The sequence below is a fragment of the Hypanus sabinus genome, chromosome 9, assembly GCF_030144855.1.
Source record: "Hypanus sabinus isolate sHypSab1 chromosome 9, sHypSab1.hap1, whole genome shotgun sequence".
Classification (NCBI taxonomy): domain Eukaryota; kingdom Metazoa; phylum Chordata; class Chondrichthyes; order Myliobatiformes; family Dasyatidae; genus Hypanus; species Hypanus sabinus.
The window spans coordinates 139411515-139428582 of NC_082714.1; the positions used below are offsets into that span (position 1 = coordinate 139411515).

At 42.1% G+C, this 17068-nt stretch overlaps 2 protein-coding genes across 6 annotated transcripts in view; one reads left to right on the forward strand and one right to left on the reverse strand.

Annotated features, from left to right (window-relative positions):
• Positions 1-17068, reverse strand: part of LOC132399855 (nucleolar protein 4-like) — a 338547-nt gene that overhangs the window by 130956 nt on the left and 190523 nt on the right. For all 5 annotated transcript variants that reach the window (XM_059980691.1, XM_059980692.1, XM_059980690.1 and 2 more), the window contains one exon: positions 11173-11462. In XM_059980691.1, coding sequence (XP_059836674.1) covers positions 11173-11462 — 290 coding nt within the window. The remainder of the gene's footprint in view (positions 1-11172; positions 11463-17068) is intronic.
• LOC132398934 (uncharacterized) lies at positions 2815-6342 on the forward strand. Its single transcript, XM_059978773.1, has 2 exons — positions 2815-5534; positions 5813-6342. Exon 1 carries the CDS (start codon positions 2954-2956, stop codon positions 5099-5101), a length of 2148 nt encoding a protein of 715 aa, XP_059834756.1. The 5' UTR covers positions 2815-2953; the 3' UTR covers positions 5102-5534; positions 5813-6342.

The window sequence follows — 17068 nt, forward strand, 5'->3', positions numbered from 1 at the left end:
ATCACGAAGAGAAGGGGTCCCAGAACTGATTCCTGAGACACTCCATTGGTGACCAATCTCCATGCAGAATATGACCCGTCTACAACCACTCTTTGCCTTCTGTGGGCAAGCCAGTTTTGGATCCACAAAACAATGTCCCCTTGGTTCCCATGCCTCCTTACTTTCTCAATAAGCCTTGCATGGGGTACCTTATCAAATGCCTTCCTGAAATCCATATGCACTACATCTACTGCTCTACCTTCATCAATGTGTTTAATCACATCCCCAAAAATTTCAATCAGGCTCATAAGGCATGACCTGTCTAAGACAAAACCATGCTGATTATTCCTAATCATATTATTCCTCTCTAAAGGTTCATAAATCCTGCCTCACAGGATCTTCCCTATCAATTTACCAACCACTGAAGTAAGACTCACTGATCTATAATTTCCTGGGCTGTCTCTTCTCCCTTTCTGGAATAAGGGAACAACATCTGCAACCCATCAATCCTCTGGAACTTCTCCTGTCTCCATTGATGATGCAAAGATCAAAGGCACAGCAATCTCCTCCCTTGCCTCCCACAGTAGCATGGGGTATATCTCGTCTGGTCGCAGTGTTTTATCCAACTTGATGCTTTCCAAACGCTCCAGCACATCATCTTTCTTAATATCTATATGCTCAAGCTTTTGTGTCCACTGTAAGTCATCCTTACAATCACCAAGATCCTTTTCCATAGTGAATACTATAGTAAAGTATCCATTAAGTACCTCTGCTATCTCTTCTGGTTCCATACACACTTATTCACTGTCACATTTGATTAGTCCTATTCTCTTACATCTTATTCTCTTGCTCTTCACATACTTATAGAATGCCTTGGGGTTTTCCTTAATCCTGTTTGACAAGGAATTCGCATGGCCCCTTCTGGCTCTCCTAATTTCATTCTTAAACTCCTTCATGCTAGCTTTATAATTTTCTAGATCTCTATCACTACCTGCTTTTTTGAACCTTTTGTAAGCTTTTCTTTTCTCCTTGATCAGATTTTCAACAGCCTCTGTACACCAAGGTTCCTGTACCCTACCATCCTTCCCCTGTCTCATTGGAATGTACCTATGCAGAATGTCACACAAATATCCCCTGAACATTTGCCACATTTCTGCCGTACATTTCCCTGAGAACATCTGCTCCCAATTTATAATTCCAAGTTCCTGCCTGATAGCTTCATATTTCCCCGCTACTCCAATTAAACATTATCCTAACTTGTCTGCTCCTATCCCTCTCCAATGCTATGGTAAAGGAGATGGAGTTGTGATCACTGTGCTGTCTTTACGACAGTTATTTAGTTTATAATATTTTCGCTTAGTAATTCATTCAATAGTATTTTCTAGTTAGAATTAGAAGTGTTTAAAGTGTATTCATTGCATGTAAAATATATCGGCATGCGATGACGTCACATCCGGTTTCGCCGCGTCTTGTGGGAAAACACCGGTTTGAAATTAGCGCGAGGGTGGGGGCTTTCCACGAGGCTCACCTGAGCACAAGCAGTTTTGCAGGCATGAGAAATCACAGTGAGAGCAACGCTGTAAGTTAATAGATAATCGATATATTGAACTAAGATGTTAATGCTGATCCTGTTAGAGGTAACGACGGTAGATAATGTTTATGCTTTCGTTAGTTAAAGAGTCGCGGATAGTTTGCATGGAAGTGTATTTAAAGTAGTCAATGGAGCAGGTAAACTCTCCCTGTATACTGCACCTTAGTGTAATGTAGTTATAGTCACCTTTGCAAGTATTTACACTTGAAATGTGATATTAAGGAAGGAACAAATACTGTATCAATCTTGTATTGTTTTATCAACAGTTTTCACCATATGTTAATGTGAAGAGTGAACAGTAAATGGTTAATCTTACTGCGATCTGGTTCTTATTAACTGTGGTTTATCCGGACGTTAAATTCGGCGTTCGTTACACCCGAAGGAGAACGTTACAGTGAAAAAGCGGCATTATCAGGTGTTTCAAGTGCTGCAATGTCAGCTCAATCCAGCATCAAGTCGACGCCGCCCAGCGACAAGGGCAGTAAACCGACATCAAGTAAGCCCACCCAGGCGTTATCAGGTGTTCCAAGTGCTGCAATGTCAGCTCGATCCGGGATCAAGTCGATGGCGCCCAGCGACAAGGGCAGTAGAACGACATCAAGTAAGTCCACACAGGCAAGAGCCAAGGCAGAAGCCGCCAAGGTGCGACTGCATTACGCCAAACAAGAGGCAGTTTTGAAAATGAAACTGGCCACCAAAGAAGCCGAAAGGGCCGCCAGACAAAGAGAAGAGGCTGCCAGAGAAGCCGAAACCCAGAAAGAAAAGGCCGCCAGAGAAGCCGAAACCCAGTTGGAAATGACAAAAATATCGACAGAGTTGCATGTGCTGCAGCTAGAAGGAGAAGGAGAAGCTGCCAGGGTGGAAGCAGAGTACATAGAAGAAGCTGAAGGGTCGCGTGATCTGACCGAAACAAGTTCTGCTTTGGAAAGGACCAGACTGGAACGCACGAGCGACTATGTACAATATCAAGCAGACAGGCAGGCTCGTCTCCCCTCTCCATACCTATTCGATAACTTCCCCAGCTACGAGGAAGAGAATTTACCCTCACGGCCCCGCGATGAAGTCAAGAATGAAAGAGCTGACAACCGATATACTTTGACACCAAAGTTACAAAGTTCGATGCGAAGAGACGCGGAGGTTGAATCCAGGATGGCAAATTCCATGAGAAACGTGCGTTCTCAGTCATATGGGCGCCAACGTACTTCTCCAGCCCGCATGCCGCTTGCAGCCGATCCCACGCTGCAGTATTTAGCATGACGGGATCTCGTCACTTCGGGACTGTACCAGTTTGACGATAAACCCGAAAATTACCGTGCTTGGCTCTCCACATTCACCAACGTGATTGACGGGGTCCAGCTCAGTGCAACCCAAAGGTTGGACCTTATGGCGAAATGGCTGGGGAAAGAATCACGCGACCAGGTGAGACGCATGCGTTCAGTGTACATCAACAAACCTGAGCTAGCCTTAAGCGAAGCGTGGGAGAGACTTTGGGAGAGATATGGGGCCTCCGACATTATTGAAGCGGCGCTATATCGACGTCTGGAAAACTTTCCTAAGGTGTCAGCCAAAGATCACTTTAAGTTAAGAGAATTCGGAGATTTACTCATGGAGATCCAAGGCACCAAAGAAGATGGCTATTCAGCTGGTCTAGTATTCCTAGATACTCCATCCGGGATTAGACCAATTGTGGACAAACTTCCATTTGGGCTGCAGGACAAGTGGCTGACTGTTGCCTCAGAGTACAAGGAAGACCACGATGGTCGATTTCCTCCCTTTGAGCTCCTCACTAGGTTTGTGTGCAAGGAGGCGAAGAGGCGAAACGACCCTAGCCTTGTAGGTCCAGGAAGCAGTTCGATTTACACCAAGCCAGGCAGATCCGTTTCGAATGTTTTCAACATTGATAAACCCGTGTCAGTGCTCAAGACCGAAGCCCTTACAACTAACAACGACCCTGGCAAGTATTGTCCATTGCATAACAAACCTCACCCCCTGAAAGCATGCAGAATGTTTAGGGAAAAACCCCTTGAAGAGAGGACGGCTCTTCTCAAGGAGAAAAGAATATGTTTTAGATGCTGTTCCTCAACCTCTCACCACGCCAGAGAGTGTACGATCGCCGTGAAGTGTCCGGAATGTGGCAGCCCAGATCACGTCGAGGCCATGCATCCCGACCTGTCACCACAAACCGAGAGCGCTCCTTCACCCCCACAACAGGACGGCGGGGAGGGAGAGGCTCACTCTAGGTCAATAGCTGTCAGCACGAACTGTACAGAAGTTTGCGGTCAAGCTCAGTCAAGTCGTTCTTGTTCCAAGATCTGCCTCACTAAGGTGTACCCTAAAGGAGCCAAAGACAAGGCCATCAAAGCCTATGTGATTCTGGACGATCAGAGCAATCATTCACTAGTCAGTCCAGAGTTCTTTAAATTGTTCAACATTGAGAGTGAGCGGTTCCCATACTACCTCAAAACTTGCTCAGGCAACATGGAAACCCAAGGAAGGAAGGCAGAAGGCATCCAGATCGAGTCCCTGGATGGTAAAGTCGTCATCTGTCTCCCTCCGCTCTTAGAGTGCAATGAAATCATGAATAACCGCGCTGGGATCCCGACACCAAGTGCGGTGCTACACCAGCCTCATCTCCACCACATCGCCAAACACATCCCAGAACTGGATCCGAAAGCGGAAATACTCCTGCTATTAGGAAGAGATGTTATCCAGGTACACAAGGTTAGGCAGCAGATCAATGGACCACTCAACGCCCCCTTCGCGCAACGTCTGGATCTGGGCTGGGTGGTGATAGGAGAGGTGTGTCTCGGTGACGTACACAAACCGATGGTTAACACACTCAAGACCAATGTGCTAGAGAGTGGCCGCCATTCAATCTTTCAACCCTGCCCGAGTGTCCCGTGCATCAAAGAAGCACAACAAGACATTACCAAGCGTAAAGTAACCGACGAGACGCTAGGTCAGTCAGTTTTCGTTCAAACCGAGCACGGAAACAAACTTGCACAATCAGCTCAAGATACCATTTCTTTAAGACCCAAAGACACCAAGGTCTTCAGAGATGGAGCAAATAATGGGGTTGCCCCATTGCCTATCAGAGAACCATGCCAGCGCTCACCAGATAACAAAGAGCAGGCAGTCAAACGGTTCACGTCCTTATGGAAAACCCGGAAAAGGAAACCTGAGATGCAGCAACACACCCGATTGGCCCACGAGGTACTGTGCACCCTAATGGCAGAGGTCACAGCCATTATAAACGCACAATCATTCCTACCTGTGTCTTCTGACCCAGAAAACCCCTTTATACTTTCGCCATCAACGCTCCTTACGCAGAAGGCAGGAGCACCTCCTCCACCAGGAGACTTCTCAGACAAGGATTTGTACACAAAGCAATGGAGACAAGTCCAGGCTCTGGCAAATCAGTTCTGGCCTCGCTGGAGACAAAAATATCTACCTTTGTTGCAACAGAGACAAAAGTGGACAGGACCCCACAGGAATCTGGCCAACGGCCAGAATCACTGCTACATTCCCTAGCGAGGATGGACATGTCAGGAAGATCGAATTGAAGACTACCGACCAAGGCGATGTGAAAATTTACCAAGGGCCAGTTACAGAAGTTATTCTACTTCTACCCAATGACTGATTAAGAGACTAAGTTTTGTACTCTGCTCATTGTGACCTTACGAAGGTCAAGCGGGGAGTGTGCTGTCTTTACGACAGTTATTTAGTTTATAATATTTTCGCTTAGTAATTCATTCAATAGTATTTTCTAGTTAGAATTAGAAGTGTTTAAAGTGTATTCATTGCATGTAAAATATATCGGCATGCGATGACGTCACATCCGGTTTCGCCGCGTCTTGTGGGAAAACACCGGTTTGAAATTAGCGCGAGGGTGGGGGCTTTCCACGAGGCTCACCTGAGCACAAGCAGTTTTGCAGGCATGAGAAATCACAGTGAGAGCAACGCTGTAAGTTAATAGATAATCGATATATTGAACTAAGATGTTAATGCTGATCCTGTTAGAGGTAACGACGGTAGATAATGTTTATGCTTTCGTTAGTTAAAGAGTCGCGGATAGTTTGCATGGAAGTGTATTTAAAGTAGTCAATGGAGCAGGTAAACTCTCCCTGTATACTGCACCTTAGTGTAATGTAGTTATAGTCACCTTTGCAAGTATTTACACTTGAAATGTGATATTAAGGAAGGAACAAATACTGTATCAATCTTGTATTGTTTTATCAACAGTTTTCACCATATGTTAATGTGAAGAGTGAACAGTAAATGGTTAATCTTACTGCGATCTGGTTCTTATTAACTGTGGTTTATCCGGACGTTAAATTCGGCGTTCGTTACACCCGAAGGAGAACGTTACAATCACTATCTCCAAAATGCTCTTCCACTGAGAGACCTGACACCTGACCAGGTTCATTTCCCAATACCAGATCAAGTACAGCCTCTCCTCTTGTAGGCTTATCTACATATTGTGACAGGAAACCTTCCTGAACACACCTAACAAACTCCACCCCATCTAAACCCCTTGTTCTAGCGAGATGCCAATCAATATTGAAGAAATCAAAATCTCTCATCACAACAACCTTGTTATTATTGCACCGTTCCAGAATCTGTCTCCCTTTCTGCTCCTCAATGTCCCTGTTACTATTGGGTGGCCTATAAGAAACTCCCAGTGGAGTTATTGACCCCTTCCTGTTTCTAACTTCCACCCCCAGAGGCTCAGTAGATAATTCCTCCAAGACTTCCTCCTTATCTGCAGCAGTGACACCATCTTTGATCAGTAGTGCCACGCCCCCACCTCTTTTGTTCCCCCCACCCCCGTCCTTTCTGATACATCTAAAGCCTGGCACTCTAAGTAGCTATTCCTGCCCCTGAGCCATTAATTCTCTGTAATGGCCACAACATCATAGCTCCAAGTAATGATCCATGCTGTAAGCTCATCTGCTTTGTACATGATACTCCTTGCATTAAAACAGACTCATCTCAAACAATCAGTCTGAATGCATCCCTGCTCTATCACCTGCCTATCCTCTCTCTCATACTGCCCACAAGCTTTCTTTATTTGTGAACCAACTGCTCCTTCCTCCGTCGCTTCAATTTGGTTCCCACCCCCCAGCAATTCTAATTTAAACTCTCCCCAAAAGCCCTCGCAAACCTCTCAGCCAGGATATTGGTCCCCCTCGGATTCAAGTGCATCCCATCCTTATTGTACAGGTCGCCCCTGCCCTAAAAGAAGTCCCAATGATCCAGAAATCTGAATCCCTGCCCTCTGCTCCAATCTCTCAGCCACACATTTATCCTTCACCTCACTCCATTCCGAAACTCACTGTCGTGTGGCATAGGCACTAATCCTGAGATTATTACTCTTGCGATCCTGTTTCTGAGCTTCTTTGCTAACTCCCTGCAGTCTGTTTTCAGGACCTCCTCCCTTTTCCTTCCTATGTCATTGGTACCAATATATACCATGACCTCTGGCTGTTTACCTTCCCACTTCAGGATATTGTGGGCGTGATCAGAAACATCCTGGACTCTGGCACCTTGGAGGCAAACAACCATCCACGTTTCTTTCTTGCATCCACAGAATTGCATGTCTAACCCCCTAAGCATAGAGTCTCCTATCACTGCTGCCATCCTCTTCCTTTCCCTACCCTTCTGAGCCATAGGCCCATACTCTGTGCCAGAGGCGCAGCCACTGTTGCTTCCCCCAGGTAGGTCGTTTTCCCCCCCAACAGTACTCAAATAGGAGTACTTATTGTTAAGGGGGACAGCCTTACCCTTCCCTCTCCTCACTGTCACCCACTTATCTGTTTCCTGAGGCCTTGGTGTGATTACTTGCTTGTCACCCCCTCACTTACCCTGACCAGACGAAGGTCATCGAACTGCATCTCCAGATCCCTAACCCAGTCTCCAAGGAGCTGCAGTTCGACACGTTTGGCACAGATGTGCCATCCGGGATGCTGCCATTCTCCTGGACATCCCATATCCAACACCCAGTACAGAACATCAGCCTCACAGATATCCTTCCAATTCCTGTTCTTCACAAATAACTTACCTTGCCTTGACCCATTATCGCCAAAGCCCCATTGAGCCAAAGCTTTCCTACTTTGACTCCATCTACTCCGGCGCCTGCTCTATAAAGCTGTCTTCTTTTTACATTCTTCCTGCCGGTCTAACTTGATGTCCACGCCCCCGCACAGTCATGCCTCCATCAAACTGCTGAAGAAGAAATGCTCTTCTTTTAAATTCTTCCCGCTGGTCTAACTCGCTGACATCCACACGCGTGCGCAGTTGTGTCTAAATTCTAAATTAAAGGAAGTTCTAAATGAAAGTTCTAAATGAAAGAAAGCAATTCAGGATGAACATGAACAGTTCTACATCCTGAATAGTAATACCAGACCATACATTAACAACTATTTTTGCAGACTCTGGAATGATACCTTAACTAGAAGGGAAGCAAACGCAGGGGCACCTGATATGACATTACAGGACAAGGCTGGAGTAAAGCTGCAGTCAGTCATCGGCAAAGCTGTAAAGCAGCTAAGGGTCAGATTTCCGTACATCTCTCCCTCAATTTAGCAGTCATCAAACAAAGAGTCAATAATTCTGCTTCACCTCTTGCTTGTAAGTTCATATATTCACTTGTACATTTATTTTCCTTAACTTTTTCCTGCCACTTTTTAAATCATTTGCCCTTCATCTTTATGAATAAAACCTTTCCAGTAAATGTAGTACATTTTAATATTGATCACAAATATGGATTTCTTCACTTGCTTCTGGTAATACTCTCCTTTAATTGGTCCACATTTCTCTTAATAATAGGCAATTTCTCACTTTCACTCATTATTTGTTCCTGAGCCTAGTAAGTTTTCTAAAGATGTCAACTCATATTCAGTGAAGTTCAGAAGAACGTCAGTTAGCAGAAAGAGAAAATGACCATTCTTCCATCTTCCATGTTTTAAATGGTTATTTTGTACTTATAGTAAATTCAAGTAAAAGAGATTTGAAACATATAAGTAAACAAATAGATATCCCATGGCAGTTCATGAGGTAAAGCCCAGAATAGGCTTTTTATTAAACACTAGGAACACTTAGCATTCGGTTGTTATGGTACAGCTACATTTACTTGAAGATCACAAAGCCTAGTTATTCTAAATAGGCACAATGATAGCTCAATTACACAATTTACCTTTCTCCATAAAATCATAAGACCATAAGATACAGGAACATAATTAAGCTGTTCATTCAATTTCATCACGGCTGATTTATTATCCCTCTCAACCCCATTCTCCTGCTTTCTCCCAGTAACCTTTGGCACCCTGATTAATTGAGAACCTATCTACCTCCGCCTTAAATATACTCAATGACTTGGCCTCCACAGACATCTGTGGCAATGAACTCCACAGATCCACACTACCCTCTGGCTGAAGAAACACCCCTCATCTCTATTCTAAAGACATGAACTTGTACTTCTGAGGCTGTGCCCTGGTAATAGATTCCCCCTATTTAAACATCCACTTCACACTCACTCTATCTCAACTTTCCAATATTTGATAGGTTTCAATGAGATCCCCCCTCATTCTTCTAAATTTCAGCAAGTACAGGCCCAGGAATATTAAATGCTCACCATCCATTAACCCTTTCATTCTCAGAGTTATTCTTGTGAACCTCCTCTGGAACCTCTCCAATGCTAGAACATCTTCTCTTAGGTAAGTGGTCTAAAGCTGCACACAATATTCCAAATGCAGTCTGAGCAATAGCTTATACCTAGCTTACCTCCTTGCTCTTATATTCTAGTTCTCTCAAAATGAATGCTAACTTTGCAATTGCTCTTTACCTCCAACTCAAATTGCAAGCTAACATTTAGGGAATCCTCCACAAGGACTCCTAAGTCCCTTTGCACCTCTGATTTCTGAAATTCCTCCCTGTTTAGAAAATAGTCTATGATTTTATTCCTTTTACCAAAGTGCATGGCCATATACATCCTGACACTACAATATATTCCACCTGCCATTTCTTTGCTGATTCTCCTTGAGGGATGAGCAAAGATTGATAGGTGCTTATTATTTTATTGTCCAGGTCAGAGAACTATTGTGAAGTCATTACCTTTGAATCTTAAAAATACAATTAACATGTGGATTCACACTTCAAAACATGACAGAATCTATATAATGGCTGTGGAGTGTCATTTTAAAGTTTAGAAGTATTTTTGAAGTGCATTATAGGAGAATATGTATACATTTCAATAAAATTGCATTGCATTGCTTTTCAGCTTGCATGAACAAAAGCATTTCCATGTATGGAAAAAGGGACTCAAAGCTGAGTGTTAAAATTATGCACAGTGTGTGCACTACTTGGCATTTTCCAAATGAGCAAAAAATGCACATAACTCATTTGACTGCCAACAATTATGCATTTGCATAGTGCTGCTTTCTATTTTCCAAATTAGCCACTTGAATGGATGCAAGTCTTTGAAGTATATGTTACTGAAGGACAGAGTATTACAGTGGCAAATTTATCAATGGCTACTCCAGCTGCATATGTTCACTGCTGTTCACCAAGTAATGAAACCTGATGTTATTTTAAAATGTTGCCTTTCATGTAAGTTGAGCTTTTTTGTTTGTCTTTATTGAATTCATTTAAGTTTAATTCTGCTTTTATCTTCCTCTCTCCTTTTGCTATTACTTATCACTTAACCATTTTACTTCCCTGTGAAAACATCCTTGGAAATGCCATTGACTTTGTCAGTATCTGCAATGTCATAGCATGCAAGTTGTGATCTTAACCAATGGGTCCGTTACAGACACAAACCCAATCCATCTCTGGCTGTGCAAGGCTGCATAATTGCTTCAATGCTAACCCTCATCTTTCCACAGCAACACTGCACCTAACCTACAAGTCTCCCACAGGAGAGAAGTTAATCCATAGGATGACTGGGAAAATATTCAACTGATGCCTTTACTCTAGAACAGGGGTCCCCAACCCAGGGTCCATGGACCCCTTGCTTAATGGTATTGGTCCATTGCATTAAAAATGTTGAGAACCCCTGCTCTAGAACTAAGATTTCATCATTTCTCCATCATCTGATTATAGCACCCAGCCAATCCTTACAATTACATAATTTCAGAGACCAGGGTCCAAATCACATTCCACTATCTCATCAAGTGTATTATTGAAAGAGCTTAACCTGAACATCCAAAAACAAAGGATTTTCAAAAGCTGGTCACTGGCGCCATCTTTTCTGCTGTTGACATCTAGTTATTGACAATCTAGTGGATTGTCAATTGGCAAAGCAGAAATCAATCAATTTAATTTAGATCTTAAGTTGACCAATACAACATAACCCTCTTATAAATATCAGTGTATATGTAAATATAAAAAAAGTTATAAAACTCATGTTAATTATGTAGAAATACAGTTAAATCTTTCCTGATTTCTTCATCATCTTCAGTTCCCAAAGAATAATTGTAGGGAATAATTTCAATGTGCAATACAAGAGTATTTACATTCTCAAGCCTTTACATTCTCAAGTAAATTCCTGGAATTATCAGTCAATGCACTCATTTTCAACTAAGGCAAGTTAAATTAGACTGTACCTTACTCCCATATTCTCTTGCATCCCTGTTCAATCTAACATCTGATGTGCCTTTTCCAATGTATTTGACCCGGTTTCTTTGCCCATCCGTACTTCCATTATCCACTTGACTAGGCTGAAACCGTTCACTCAGGTTGACTGGCTGGTCCTCTGAGCTGGCACTGTAGTCCAAGCCAGTGGAACTGTTTCCGTTCACTTCAGGGAATGTACTGCCCCCTTGTATACTGTTTGATGCTGAAGGGTTCAGAGTAGTGGAGCCATTCCCGCTGCAGCATTCTGAAGATGAATCATCTGGCAATGAAAGAGAAGTAAAAATGGTCATAACAGGCCATTCACAAAATGTATGATATGGATGGACTCTTCTGCTGTTTTTTTTAAACCTGCTTTACTGATGGAAACAGCATTATTTAAACATTTATAACATGTGATCCTACTTGCCATTATTTAATTTAAAAGAACCTTAATTGTCATCATGGTTTTAATCGATGGCACAACCATTACCCGGATTTCCATAACATACCTGACTGAAACAGTACAAAAATTTACTATCGAAGTACATACATGTCACCACATACAACCCAGAAATCTATTGAACAGTAACTGTAAACAGGATTTGTAAACAGTAAGCATTGGGAACAAAAACTGTAAGCAACCTGTGAAAATGCAGATAATCAATAAATAGCAAAAATAATCAGCACGAAGTAACAAGATAAAAGAGTCCTTAAATGACTATAGTTGTCCACTTTTGTTCAAGAGCCTGATGGCTGAAGGGTAGTAACTGTTCTTGAACCTGGTGGAGAGTGTGCTGGAGCTCTTGTACTTTTTACCTGATGGCAGCATGGCCTGCGTAATGAAGATCTTTGATGATCGATGCTGCTTTTCTATGATAACATTTCATGTTGATGTGCTCAATGAGTTGGGAGGGTTCTACCTGTGATGTACTGGACCGAATTCACTACCTTTTGTAGTGAACATCGGATTGACACCAGTGACTCTATCTAATTAATTGCCAGAGGGGTTTGAGAGTGTGGTGGGAGGAGGTGTCACTGTACATAACCTCGGAATAATGGGGAAATAGGCCATATGGATCTCCTGTGAGCACCTGGTAAGAGTCTGGGCCAAATTGTGTTCAACCTAATCAGCCTGTGCTCACTCTCTATACCCTCGCCACATTGGCCCCGAAGCTGCACTGAACTTATGTCATCACACAGACTCCAAAGACGTAAGTACTTGATTCTGTGGCCAACACAACTGGACTACTCAGCAGGTGGCAAGCAACATCCAAAAAGCTCATAAAAGCTTGTGCCCATTTCACTGTATTTAAAGTATTTTAATGATTACAGGAGCACTGCAGGGATGTGTACTTAGCTCCAGCTCTACTCGCTTTACACTTGTGACTGTGCAGCTAAGTACAGCTCCAACATCATATACAAGTTTGCTGACAATACCAGTGTTGTGGGCTGTATCAGCATAGAGGAGGTAGACTGAAAACTTGACTGAGTGGTGTAGTAATAACAACCTCTCACTCAATGGCAATAAGACCAAGGAACTAATTATAGACTTCAAGAGAGGGAATCCAGAGGCCCATGAGCCAGTAATCATCAGAGGATCAGAAGTAGAGAGGGCCAGTAGATTTAAATTCCTGAGTGTCACTATTTCAGAGGACTTGTCCTGGATCCATCATACAAGTATTATTGTGAAGAAAGCACGACTTCCTCAGGAGTCTGCAGAGATTCAGCATGTCAATGAAATCCTTGTCAAACTTCTAAAGACTTGTGATGGAAAGTGTGCTGACTGGCTGCATTATAGTCTGTTGTGGGAACACCAATGCCTTTGAGCAGAAAATCCTACTAAAGGTAGTGGACTTGGCTCAGTACATTATGGGTAAAAACCCTCCCAACCATTAAGCACATCTGCATAGCCTCAGGATAGAGGGGTGCCCTTTCAAAACAGAGATGTGGAGAAATTTCTTTAGCCAAAGGGTGGTGAATTTGTGGAATTTGTTGCCAGATGCAGCAGTGGAGGTCAGGTTATTGGGTGTATTTAAGGCAGAGATCGATAGGTTCTTGATTGGACATGACATCAAGGGTTATGGGGAGAAGGCTGGGAACTGGGGTTGAGGAGGAGAAAAAAAAGGATCAGCCATGATTGAATAGCATAGCAGACTCGATGGGCCAGATGGCCTAATTCTGCTCCATGTATCTTACAGTCTTATGAAACATTGCCATTGAAAAGCAGCATCAATTGTCAAAGATCCTTACTACTAGACCATGCTTTTATTGCGCTGCTGCTATCAGATAGAAGGTGCAGGTGCCTCAGGACTTGCACCACCAGGTTCAAGAACAGCTACTACCCCCCCCCCCCACCCCATCATCAGGCTAGTGAACAAAAGGAGATAGCCACACTCATTTAAGGACTCAGTTATCTTGTTAATTCATGCTTGTTATTTTTTGCTATTCATTTATAGCTGCAGTTGCACTGTTTGTTTACAGTTTCTGATATTTACTGTTACTGCTCTATATATTTGCTAAATATGCCCGCAGAAAGAGAACCTCAGGGGTGTATGTGGTGACGTGCAGGTACACTGATAATAAATTTTACTTTGAACTTTGAAGACATTTAAAATAGTTACACACAAGAGATTCTGCAGGACAGTCAGCTTCTATGGAGGGGAATAAACTCCTGTCCTGATGAAGGGTCTCAGGCCAAAATGTTGACTGTTTATTCCCCTCCATGGATGTGCCTGAGCTGCTGAGTTCCTCCAGCACTGTGTGTTAAGATAGTTAAAGCAGATTTGAATGACTGACATAAAATTTACATGTCAAAAATAAATTTGAAAAAATATTAAACTTGTAACGTAAAGACAAATACTAAGTGAAATTAGGGGAAAAATGAACAAAATCTGTTAAACATAACTATTTAATGAAGATCAGCAACCTTGTTCAAATGATTGAACCATCTAGGTCAGGGGTTCCCAACCAGGGGTCCACGAACCCTTCCATTAATGGCATAAAAAGTGTTGGGAACCCCTAATCTACTTAGTCTTCCTATGGCTGGCCAAGAACTGAGAGGCCAGAAATAAAGTGTATCCGTCCTCCCAGCTCAATACATCACAGGAACAATGGTGGGTCCAGGATCAGAGTGAAGCTATATATATAGTGCACAGACACCCAAGTCTGAAACACACTAAAGTGTGTATTGCAGCTAGATATGTGGTCTCTATAGAACTGTTCAGAAGTCTTAAACATGTTCCATTCCTTTATTTTGACAGAAGTCACAGTATTTCTAGGTCTGGTGCAACCAAATATGTGGCATGTGGCAAAATAGAACAGAAAAATGCAATGAAACAAAAGAGGCTAATTTTGTATTCTGAGTCATTAAAGTAATGCATAGGAGGAGGATTAATCTTATGTTAAGAATACAAATACAGGCAATTCTTTCCCCTCCAGTTAAATGTTTACATCTTTGCCAAATGCAAAATGTTTAAACATCACCAGTCCTTGCCTAGTGTTTTGCTGTTCATATTCCCTAGGGTCCCCTTAAATGATTTGATGCAATGTAGTGTCAGATTCGCAGATCTCCCGAGACCTGCCCCAAGGAGTTTATGAATATGAAATTGAATAAAAAAATAAAGGGAAGTAAAGAAGTTTACAATTCATCTTCCTGCTCATCCATAACATTCAATCCGACCAAAAACGGTAAGCATTTTAATGTCTATATAAAAAACTTAAGGCTGCTTTCTCTTACTAAATAATTCATTTTGGCATTTTCAGGATTCTGAATAATCTAAAAGCAACCCTAATCACTGATTACATTTTTTAAGTCTTTGATTGAACTGATAGCATCTCTGTAGCATTTTGGGTGAAAGATTCAAGAAATACTGCTGTGGTTAATTTAGAAAAATCTTGCTGAAACCAAGTATGCACTCATAACGCATTCAACACTAAGACAGGAAATTAGCAAAGGATTTCTGCCTAGTAAGGCACCAAATGAATAAAATTTCACCATGATGACAGAATTGGGCTAGTTATATAGTGGGGAAACAAAAATATTTCATAAAACACATTTGAGAATGATCATAAGGAAGTAGTTTTTTTTTACAAAATAAATCCTTCAATGAAAGCTGAGGTTCTTACCACAAAGGTAAAGAATTTTATTAATTCAGCAGTTTGCAACAATTATGTTTGTTCTAGCTTTATATATATTTCATTTTAAAACCCACCTAATTATCTCCAAAATATCTTAACATGATTTATAATAAATCTAACAAATATTAATTTTTAGGGAGAAAAAGCTACTCTGTTTATCAATTGGAAGGTAAGAAACTAGATGATTAATTAGTGAAGCCAAGAGATTTAGAAATATTAAGGCATAGATTCCTAACAAGTACTAATGCAAGATGGAAACCCAAGGGACTGTAGAAGGTGGATGTGTAGAAAAAGATTTGGAGCATCAAACAATGTACTAGGGGGTTGAGTCGTTTCTCTGGAGGGAATGGAATTGTCAAGGTTTTGGGTTGAAACTCTTCATCAGGACCCAGTGCAGGGGCTCATCCTAAATTATCAACAAATCCTCTCCCACCATAGACCCACTCAAGCTTCTGAGTTCACATAGCAGATTGCTTGCTGCTCCAGTAATAAAGCAAGTTGGCATGGCCAAAGAGGATGCAAACAAAGTACTGTAGCAGTTTATTCTGTTGAAATGGAATTCAAATACAGTAGAAAGGAAATATCAAATTTGTATCGATCCCTTATTATGCTGTAAATGTAGCACCGTATGGCCTGAGATTCTGGTTTCCAAATTACAAAAGCAACACTGAAACAGCATAAAGTGAAGAAAGTACTTAGAAGCATGATAACTACTACCACCACCATAACTTCTCATCTGGATGGTGTGAATGTGCACCCATCACTGTATAATATTATGGCAATTCTTGCACTACCATCTTATCAGCTTGAACTTATAAATCTTGTTATCATTGACTTGAAAATCTAGTACATCTTATTTTTAAGGTAGCTTTTTAAATTTTTTCTTACTTTTCTCCCAATATTTGTACATCTGTGCACTTCTAATGCTCCTGTGCCACTGTAATTTTCTTTGGGATCAATAACATATCTACCTATCTAACAGTATTCAGAAGACGCAGCTGCTAGGATATTTTGTGGGCATTAAGGAACACAAAGTCATCATCAGAGAGGAAATACTATGCAAATTAAGGGACAAGCAGGTAAATCCTCAGAAAATGATACACGGATCCTAGAATTCTAAAACAGGTGGCTAAAGAGATGAATTCAAGTCAAGTCAAGTCACTTTTTATTGTCATTTCGACCATGACTGCTAGTACAGTACGCAGTAAAAACGAGACAACGTTTTTCAGGACCATGGTGCTACATGAAACAATACAAAAAAAAAGTTACACTAGACTACAGTCCTACCCAGGACTGCATAAAGTGCACAAAACAGTGCAGGCATTACAATAAATAATAAACAAGACAATAGGCACAGTAGAGGGCAGTAAGTTGGTGTCAGTCCAGGCTCTGGGTTTTGAGGAGTCTGATAGCTCGGGGGAAGAAACTGTTACATAGACCGGTCGTGAGAGCCCGAATGCTTCAGTGCTTTCTCCCAGATGGCAGAAGGGAGAAGAGTTTGTACGAGGGGTGCGTAGGGTACTTCATAGTGATTTTTGCTTTGCAGATGCAGCATGTAGTGTAAATGTCTGTAATGGCGGGAAGAGAGACCCCGATGATCTTCTCAGCTGACCTCACTATCCGCTGCAGGGTCCTGCGATCCGAGATGGTGCAATTTCCGAACCAGTCAGTGATGCAGCTGCTCAGGATACTCTCAATACAACCCCTGTAGAATGTGATGAGGATGGGGGGTGGGGGATGGACTTTCCT

Excerpts from the sequence above, each read along its gene's own strand:
- LOC132398934 (XM_059978773.1), top strand. The coding sequence starts at position 2,954 with ATGGCGAAATGGCTGGGGAAAGAATCACGCGACCAGGTGAGACGCATG.